The 10,892-nt window shown below is 38.4% G+C and overlaps 1 protein-coding gene across 1 annotated transcript; it reads right to left on the reverse strand.

Moving 5' to 3' along the window:
* Positions 1 to 4,940: 4,940 nt before the first annotated feature.
* Positions 4,941 to 10,168, reverse strand: cd8b (cd8 beta). Its single transcript, XM_035527467.1, has 6 exons — positions 10,081 to 10,168; positions 8,469 to 8,816; positions 6,479 to 6,565; positions 6,250 to 6,336; positions 5,633 to 5,666; positions 4,941 to 5,304 (listed from the first exon to the last, which is right to left on the reverse strand). The coding sequence occupies exons 1-6, from the start codon at positions 10,124 to 10,126 to the stop codon at positions 5,286 to 5,288; spliced, it is 621 nt and encodes a 206-aa protein (XP_035383360.1). The 5' UTR covers positions 10,127 to 10,168; the 3' UTR covers positions 4,941 to 5,285.
* Positions 10,169 to 10,892: the final 724 nt, after the last annotated feature.

A 10,892-nucleotide genomic window follows, 5' to 3' on the forward strand; every position in this document is an offset into this window, starting at 1 on the left:
GCTTTTTTTTCGATGGGTACGTTTTTACCTTTTTGTAGGTAAAACTGTTTTTGCAAAATCTGCGGTTCAGTTAAAAAGATGACGTTTATGGAAACATCGCAATTTCAGAGGCAATTCATGGATTTTAATAAACAATTTATTATTGATTTCGCATTTGATTTATAGTTAACGGAACAAGTAAAACTGGGCCGATTTATTGAACTGGGCGTTGTCTTTTCGACCCACACTTTTTCTCTCGGTGTGCACAAGCCTTGCAACACGACCAGCGTGCACTTGACGGGGGTCTGCAAGCGCGTTTCACGTAAGCCCACCAATCAGCAGCCCTAGTGCGCGCTGATCCGTGTGCGCGCATAAAACCGCAGTTCCTTTACGTGCACCCAGAGCGGTCTAGCCACGTGCATGAACTTCACGAGTGCATATTAAACTTGAACTTTAGGGGACGATCAGTTTAGATGGCTTGCATCCCATCCCATGCAACATTAATGAAAAACTACAGAACATTAGCAATAATGTATTTTTAGAGCAGAGAGTAATTTATTTGATTTAGACAGTGGAGTAGACGTACTGAGAGAGAGAGAGAGAGAGAGAGAGAGAGAGAGAGAGAGAGAGCGAGCGAGCGAGCGAGAGAGAGAGAGAGAGAGAGAGAGAGAGAGAGAGAGAGAGAGAGAGAGAGAGAGAGAGAGAGAGAGAGAAAGGCGGGTTTTAAATATTATGTAATGGCTCGTCAGAAGGTTACTGCAAAATCAAAGCAAGGCTACTAGGGTTAGGCAAGCACTGCCCCCTGCGGGAAAACATTGTGATGTCCTCGAGGTTAAAGAGGCTAGCACCTGGCACGTCGGACATTATGTCTGGTGTTAATTGACTACACTATGCTAATGAAGGTATAATCCAGGTCACGACAAACATCATGTAAATTTGCCTGTCGAATATGTCTACCCACACCATGTGTTACAGCCCAGAGCAGTTTTACAAGATAGCCTTTAAAGACTACACGGTCCATCCTGAATATTTATTAGGACATATACAACTCAATGATCCTTTAGCTGATTTTTTAGTACTTTGGGAGGCTGGTGACATCTTAACATCCGTTGTTCGTGTTACATTTAATTTAATTTAAATGATCCACATGAAACAAAAACAGCTTTAAAGGCCATTACAAATTTTAACTGCTACTGATTGATAAATGTTGCTTACAAACCTATTGCTATCTCCTACTGAATCAGAATAACGTCACGGCCGGCCGGCAGGATGACGTAATCAGATGCTTGTTAATGAACATTGTTGGAAAAGAAAATCAGTGCTAACTGAATAACACGTTTACGACCAGCTCCGCAGAAGAATGGAAAGTATTTTTGTGTTGTCGAAAGTTTCACATTCACACTTGTTCGTGGAAGAAGGAGCCTACTTTGTTGTAGGCGTACAGAAATCCTCATAAGTGCCTAGTCTTCAGTGCCATGGCGGTCTTCGTGTCGTAATCTGGTCTTGCGTCAGTATTTTTGTTCACGTATTCGGTGGGAAAATAACGCAATTCCAGTGAGGTCACATGCAGACAGAGTGAAAGAATGTTTGTATCACATTGTGACATCAGCTTGGCTAATACACAATATCTTGTAAGATTATATATATATAATTTCTCCATAGTGGATTTCCTGCTGAGATACATAGTCTTGACAAGACCTATTAAACCTGTAGTTGTATTTTTATCAACAGGGGGATTCTGTTTCTCTTGTGTGATGGGTGGCTGTCAGAAGATGGAGAAATATCTTATGACTGGTGGTCCACCCTCAGTTTCCATTGCCCCTATAGAGTTTTGAGTAACTGTTTCTCTTTGGGTACTTTCTTACTCTGTGCTAATGTCCTACCTGGGGATCCCTGACTGACTCACCAAAGAAACAGAACTGAAAAATAAAGGGTTCCTGCCTGTAACAGTCATAAATGTATAGCCTGTGTGCAGTGGTGTACTGCAAAATTCTGGGGCACCACCGCCCACTTTTTTAAATGTTTTTTTTTGTTTGTTTGTTTGTTTGTTTTTTATTTATTTAATTCAATTCAGTTGAATGAACCTTAATTGTCCCCAATGGGCAATTAACAACAATGAACAGACATAGTGCACAACATACATAAATAATAAAGAAACATTAAAAAAAAATGTAATTTACCATCCTCTTCTGGGGGTGCCCTCCTCTACACTCCCCTCCCCCATCCTCACAGTGCATGGCCTGCATGCCCTTCCCAGTGCCTGTCTGTGTGTGTGTGTGTGCGTGTGTGTGTGAGCGTGAGAGAGTGATATATAGAGAGATGGGAATTACCTGGGCATTACCTTGGAGGGCAGGACTCCAGTTGACCCCCTTGTGCACCACCTGCACCAGACAGCTGTCTGAGGAACAGCAGCCTACATGCCAGCGGTCAGGCACAGAGCCTGAGCAGGAGTATTTCTTGCGCTTATTACATTGTCAGCACTATCTGAGTCATGATGCTGAGATGGCCAAAATTTAACTTAGAAGTGCAGGTTACCTGACAAGTGACTCATTAATTTCACCTATCACAGGGCAAGCTGCAGGAACAGGGGGCACTCTGAAGCCTTCCAGAAGGGAGGCTACATACCCAGTCGAGGTAAGTAGTAATAAGCTCTACTGTAAGATGATGTAGATGTATGGCAGGTTGTAGAGGTGGTTCTCTCACACATACAGACTTATGCAAGTCAGTGCTACATGCGAGAAGTCTTTCATTTCACATTCACAGTACACCCAAACTGTCTAGACTTTGGAGACTTTTGTAGTGTTTCTAGTCAGCTTCCACTATTGAACCACCTTAAATTGAAAAGAAATGTAAATTTAAATTTAAAAGGATAATAAAACTGAATTTTACATATGTAATATAGAAAATTAATTATTGGATTATGTTGTATCAAACAATCTAGCTACTTTTCTGTCAATGTGCATGGCATGAGAGTATTAAATATATTGATATGTGATAGTTAAAAACACAAATCTCACAGACAATCTCAAATAAGAAATTAATTAAATCTATATCAGCACAGATTGTGTGGGTGACTACTGTAAAAAAGGCATTAAAACTCTTTCACTGGTTAAGTACTGGTTTCACTGGTGAATGTGTATGATTTTTCAGATGCTAATGAAGCAGGAACGTTTAAAAGTAACGTTTCCTTTTTTTGTAAAATGGCAGTGTATATAACTTTTTCTGACCATTTTTAATGTTTTATTTTCAGCCCATAAAATGTTCATAAAACTGGTCAGTAATTAGACATTTATGACAATATACTATTACAGTTAGATTCAATAATTAGATTAAATAAAATTCTTGGTCAAACTCGATCCATTGATTTTTTTTCTTCTATGAATATTTCAAAGTATACTTTTGTTCCAATCAGAATATTAACTCAAAAAAAGTTATATTTTAATCTTCTAATGATTCTATTTTAATCCTCTATGATTTGATCTGTAATCATATCACTCATAGCCTAATAATGTTGTTGCTGTCTAAAATTCCATTACGAGCTTCTGACTGATGAAACACTGAAAAAAATAAGTCATTTTGATAACTATACCTTGGCAATTCACTTTGGATAACTGTAGAATTGAGTGCTATGCTTACCTATGTCCATGTTATTTTCATTTTGAATGTTTTTTGTTTGAATGTATGTTATTCTACAGATGTTGTTACATTCTGTTTACAAAATGTGCTGTCAATGAAGACTGAAAGGAAATTCTCCTTTTACTCCTCATCTATTCTGAATAAAAAAAAATGTACACCCCTGTATAAATTCCTCCAGTTAGAACTTAACATCTAACATTACATTTCAATTACATTACAGTCCAGTACAATAATACAGTATAATGTTTCCATATTATGTTATCTGAGCTAAGCACCTAAACTGTAACTGCTGAATATAATGATCAGTATCTTAAATCTACCAGAGCATGTTGCAGAATTTACTAGAATGTTCATATAATAAAATGTAACCATTGAAAACTTGTCACGAGACACAGTCAACCACTGTAATCACATCCTGTACTGAATGTACTGAATATTCAGAATGTCAGCATGTTACTTCCCTTCTAATGTTATATTTTCTAAGATAGTGACTGGGTCCTAGTATGCATGCTTCACCGAGTAAAGTATATAACAGAAGTGGCAGTACTGGCTGTAATGGAAGTGTGACAGCCCTGCTCTCTGAGTGAGTGTGCCTGTGCCGTGTACCTGTGGCAGGGTCTGTGGTCTCTTTGTGGTCTTTTTGTTTCAGTGCAGAGACAGAGAGCTCAAAGCTCAACGAGCGATGAGAGAGTGCGATAACGTTGTGCCTCTGCTCTCCCTCTCCTCTATCTGCACAGGAAAAGGTTTGTTCATATGACAAAAGGTTTTACTTCGAACAGCTGTGTGTCACCTCCAGTAGGTGCACAGCATGGTAGAGCGGTCGTAGAACAGTTCGGGACAGTCGTAGAGCAGTTCGGGACAGTGGTAGAGCAGTTCAGGACAGGCTCTTTGACACCACAGTGGTGCATTCTGTGTAAACACACATTTTCATACAACATACATCTTTGCAACTTTGGTACAGGTTACAGGTCATGTTTCTGTGTGTGATCTTCTGATTGTGAGTTCAGCTACTAACTGGGAGCACTGAAACTAAAGTAGCAGAGACAGAGTGATAGCTCTCAGTGGTAACAAGCACACATAAACACATACCCTCAGAGAGGAAAAGCCCACGTCCTTAGAGAGTCAAACATATAAGTCAACACACCCTCAGATATGGAACTGTCAAGACAGTCTGAAACTGCTATGCTAATGCTGCCAGATATGCAAACCTTTTGTACATACTTTGAAGTTGTAAATATATAGCCAATTAAATACAAATAAAATGCAAGTCAAATCTTTTCCATCATAGTAAGATCATTTATTGAATAATAAAAATACAACCACGCTTTGCATTTCATTGTATATAACCTGTACATTCATTTACAAATACAATGTGCTGTTCTTTAATTGAAAGCATGTGATACAGAATATTTGCACACTAGAACTGACATTTCTGCTATTTTATTATGTAAATGGATGCAGGGATGGAAGATGAGTTGAGCATAATTACAACCATCTGATAATTGAAAAAGCACGTCTTGTTTTACAGAGCATTAACACTGAAGAGATCTGTATGTCCAGAGGGTTCTTTTCCAAACGTTTCCAATTCAAGGTGCAAAATGAGTATGGCTGGGGTCAACTATAGAAAGCTGCTGGTTTGTAATCAGAAGAGGAGGGCCACTCCGCCTGTTTCATTGCAGCTGTATCTTTCTGCATTTTGGACAAAACAGAGGGAAGTTCCTCAGAAAAGAGACAAATGCAGTCATATGGTTGTTTAGTTATTGGGGAAATTATTAAAACAAATGTGCCATTTTGTTTTGACCTGTCAAATAGCACATTATTGGCCTTTTTTCTGCATTTCATTAAAAACACATTCAAATCACAATAATTCAGTCTGTGTGGAAGGAGCATGTTCTAATATTAAAGGCTGTCATATATGGGGAAAAGTCATTTTGATAATGAGGAAAAAGAAAACACCAGAGAACATTACTTTAAATCTTTACTAAAGAATATCTTAGTTGAGAAAATCGTAACTCACTTAGCAAAATGGTGTCGGCACTTCTTTGGTAGTCCTAACCAAAAGAAACAAACATCAAAAAGAATGTTAGGAAGACAAAACTTTTTGGTTGATAGGGAAATACTGTTTCTTATGGTACAACATTGTTAAATATGCCAATGCTGCATATTTGTACATTCTCTAGACATGGAATATATATATATACTCCCAGAAATTACCCTTGCACATTTGCACTTGTTGCATGAATATGCTAGATCTACCAGCTCTATACTGCTGAAACACTTTATACAAACATATACAAGCCAAACTATATGCTATAAACTATATATATTTTTTATGATATCTGATGTGAGATACAAGTCTTTCTTACAACTGTGATTTTATATATACTATATTGTAAGCACACAGACAATTTCTTCACCCATGTAAGAGTGTAGATGACCAGTGATGCGTTTCCAAAGTCCAATGCTTAACTTCCTAAGTACTGAAAAGTCAGGTCATTTGCTGATCTGATGAATCAGGCGTGTTTGTGCAGGCAATGCAAAGCCTGGGATTTTAACAAACGTCTAAAGCTTTCTGCGTGTACATGTTTGTGTGTGTCCGTTTGTGTGTGTGTGTGTGTTTGCATGTGTACTCACTACTAAAGTAATACAGTGTGGAGATTAAGGCCACAGCTAGAGCAAGCAGAACACCAACACTCGGCCAAAGAACCAAGGGCTTGCAACCTGTTAAAACAACCAGTCACAAGATTTATTACAGTCCACAAATTCCAGCAATCACAAACAATATACATTTACAAATACAGTACAATGGTTAGCCACATCAGTGGCCATATTCAGCGCAAACTGCTTCCACATACGTCAATACCTTTGGGAGGCTGATAGTTCGATCTGCAGAGACGGGGCTTCGTCGGCTTTGGAGTTTTGACTGTTGGGGCCAAAGTGGGTGGATGCTCTAAGGAAAACCAAAGCAATCCCTCTCACCATGTGATGAAGAAAGTCAAAAAACAGGTTCCTGCATTTCTGTTCTGTTGTTAGATGTTCTGGCGATCCTTTCATAAATACGCTCATAAGAGCTTATTCCCTAACAGCGTCCCATGCAGCATATTTGCTTTCTAATGGATACTGAGTTAAAAATAATAATAATAAGAAATAATAAGGATATAAATACTAACCACTTAAACAAGAGCAAATAATAAGACACATCAAATGACAGCAGGTAAACGTCTAGAGTGTGACATTGAGAATATAACTTACAATCTTGTATTTAAGCATATTTTGCGTCTTTGCTCTGCATGGTCCTTCATCTCAGTTTACTTATCAGGTCTGTGCTGCCATTTAATTTGTTATCAAAAGCAAAATATCAGTCCAAAACAGAGAAAAATACAACTATTGATGGATTTTCATACATTTGAAATTATTGTTAGTTAGTTTTTTTATTAAAACAGAATGAGACATATGTGTTTTGTTTATTATGCACATTATTGTTTTTACCCAGTGTACCCTATCAGGATCACTGAATGAAACTTAAACCTTTTGAACAGTATTCATGTCTCGATGCAGCCCATCCAGAACGACTGATCACTACACGACCAACTGTGCGTCTATCTGCCTCACCTGAGTACTAACTCTACACAAACTCTACACGACCAACCATGTGTCTATCCGCTTCACCTGAGTACTAACTCTACACAAACTCTACATGACCAACCGTGCGTCTATCCGCCTCACCTGAGCACTAACTCTACTCAAACTCTACATGACCAACCGTGCGTCTATCCGCCTCACCTGAGTACTAACTCTACTCAAACTCTACATGACCAACCATTCGTCTATCCACCTCACCTGAGTACTAACTCTACACAAACTCTACCAGACCAACCATGCATCTATCCGCCTCACTTGAGTACTAACTCTACACAAACTCTACACAAAAAACCCTGCCTCCTTTGATTGGCCTTACCTGAGTATTAACTCTACACTAACTCTGCACAACCAACCATGCCCACTTCGATCAACTTCATGTGAGTACTAATTCCACAATAACTCTGACTGATCAACCATGCCCACTTCAATCAACCTCACCTAAGATCTGATTCTACACACCTGCCTCCCCGATCACCTCCCTATAGAAACTCCAGTATTTCTATCACTCCTTGTGAAGTATTGTTTGCCTAGTGCCTTCATACTGAGCATTCCCTTTGCATTACTGGTCTTCTTCTGTCTGGGGTTTTTTCACTGCCGACTTCAGGACTCTGGTTTTGCTCTCCTGCTCATCTCCAGTTTTTTGGTTTTTTTTTTTTTTGACCATTGCTTATTCTCCCTGGTTTTTGCTCTTTAATTGTGTTTTCTGTCCTGGTGCCTTTCCTGTAAGCCTCACGCCCTGTGTGTAGATCTCCTCCTGTCTGTAGTTATGTTACAATTCAAAAGTAAAAATGTAAAAAAAAACAACCCATAAAACTATACTGTTTCCATGCTCCAGTGGCTTTCCTAAAGATGAGCATTCCTGAAAAAATGGCACATATGTGTTACCATCATCTCACCCTCAATGCTAATGACTGTTACTCACCAAATTATAAGTAATAGTATTCATTCTGGTCAGTCTTCTGGTCAAACGATTTTCAATAAGGTAAAACAAGACCAAGCAAAACTAAAACCAAAACAGAACTCGCAGAGACTACAGTTTAAGAAGACATAAAAATGATTCGGCAGTTGAGCGAACTAACAGTATGAAACGATGATTCTCAGAGAGAAACGATGATTCTCCTTTTTATATATCCATAGGAAAACATTTTCAGATATGAGCTAGAGATAAAGAGACACTTGCAGTGGGAGAGAGGGAGAGGTTTTATATGCACCTCCAGGCCTGAGGTAATATCCTGGTGGAAACAACTCTTTGAAATCCCTTTGCTTCTGACTATTAAGCAGGCAGGAGTAGAATCCTGCATCATCCTTCTGCAGGCCGGTGATCCGCAGCGAATACGTGATCTCGGATCTCTCATCGGTGTTGGTCTTGAAGCGGGTGGCGCTGATGCCTGGTCCGTAGCTCACGGTGTTAGCACTGTTGCAGAACACCAGGAACTGTGGGGTGTCATTGCTGTGCAGTATACGGTACCAGAAGACCCTCTGGCACTGGTGGTCTGGGCATTTGCAGTTCAGCGTCTCGGAACTGCCGATACTGGGATAGAGGATGGTCATGGTAGATGCTGTGGGGCAGAGTGGGTCTTAGAGGTGAGTCTGCAGACCAAGACTTCAGTCTGATAAGACTGCAGAAGCTACATCAAATTATATAATTATACAGTATAGGAGTAATGCAAATGTAACCATATGGCACAAAGAATGATTTTATACTCTAAGAAAATAGACAGAAAAATCTTCCTTCAGCTGAGATGGCAAACTGTTTGTCAAGGCATTTACTGTCTTTTTTCCATAGACTACTTTGTAAAAACAGAAACTGCAAATGCGTAATGGCAGAGTGTTTGTAGGGCTGTTAAGAAAAGGCAACAGCTTACTGCATCTTCTTGCAAAATATCTTTTCCTTTCATCATTTTTGTGAAATATACTAAAATAATCTCATGTAGGTGTGTTTTTTTTGTTTTTTTTTTCCAAATGTAGATACAAAAGAATTGAACAGACTTTAAACATCTGATTTGACACAAACGTCTTGTATAAATAAATATGGACAGAAATTACCACCAAGTCAGTAAGAAAATCTGGCTGTAATTAAAATAATTAGTACAACAAATCAATAGTTACATTTTTGAAACAACAACAAAAAACAGACTTACATGCATTAATGAATACTATGGCTATATGTGAACGTGTAGAACACTTGAGAAATGACATTTTATCGATACTGATCTAAATAATCCATGTATTTTGTAAACTACAATCAGAATATGTTCTGGTGATTCCACTTTTAATTAACCGCCATTTAATAGGAATGTGTAGTCCAAATAGCAAAAATGCAGAATCATTATAGTCACTTAACACCGTCAAAAAGTGCCTGCATTTTGGTAATCGCACAGATTACTTTCATGCTTTACTATGTTAATACAGTATAATATGTATAGTGTGAATTATATGCAATTACTTAGCGATTCTGTAGTGTCAGCCATTTTGGTAATCGCACAGATTACTTTCATGCTTTACTATGTTAATACAGTATAATATGTATAGTGTGAATTATATGCAATTACTTAACGATTCTGTAGTGTCAGCCACCATTAGCCTAGTGTGTGTTAATCACCACATCATCTATTACACACATTTAAAAAAATCTATTAGACTTACAAAAGATCAGTGATTCAGAAAACATTTACTTTATTTGCATAGACAAACACAATTCAAGTAACCAACAATTCACCCCTAATATTTATATCTCTTGGTGACTTTCTCATCGGTGTCCATCGAGTGTGGCCTAGTTTTGTGATCTGTGTGATAGGTGGTTTGAATTTGGAAATGTCTTACCTATTGTCCAAAGGCACATGAAGGTCCAGAGGTGAGTGTGGATCATCTTCAGTTGTGTTTGACTGCCAGTACTTTTTCTGTGTGTGTGTGTGTGTGTGTGTGTGTGTTGCTTTACGGTTTTTATGCCTGTCCTTCTTCTTTTACCATACAGCCGGGAGGAACTGGAGCCTATCAGAGTGCGTCACAGCATGCATGTGAAACCCCCCCCCCCCCCCCCCCCCCCCACACACAAACTACAGAAGGTCCTGTCATAAGGCCTAAATACTTAACAATGAATGAGTTAACATGATTCGGATTTAGAAGCCTTTATAACATGCTCTACAAAAATTTAACAATGTAAATTCAATTCAATATAGATTCAATATACATTACTTTTATTTACATTTTGGAATATGCTGAAAAAACATATCACATATTATGTTATGGTGCATTTACTTATTTCTAAATTTTTTTTGTCAAGCATTTGTGTTTTTACCTTTCCAGTACAAAATAGTGGAACATACTTTTTTATTTCAACCCCAAACCAAATTAGCCCCAAAAGGGGTAACAGTATTGAACAATCAAGTGGATTGTAAGTCATTATTTTTGAATGTTGCAGACAATATGAGAACTTGTATCAAGGCAGACTTTTTTTTTATTACTAGAAAGTAAATTAAATAAGAAACGTTTTTACTGATCTGCAACGAAGCTGGGACATTTCACCGCTCGCAGCCTGTCTCAGAAAACAGAACGTCCCTGCACGCTTTCATTCTAGTATTACCTGCACAGCACATTTCTGTCTTTCGTGTCGTGAAGGTCTACAGCTAGGTGTA

Source organism: Electrophorus electricus, chromosome 6 (assembly GCF_013358815.1).
Source record: "Electrophorus electricus isolate fEleEle1 chromosome 6, fEleEle1.pri, whole genome shotgun sequence".
NCBI classification, from domain to species: Eukaryota; Metazoa; Chordata; class Actinopteri; order Gymnotiformes; family Gymnotidae; genus Electrophorus; species Electrophorus electricus.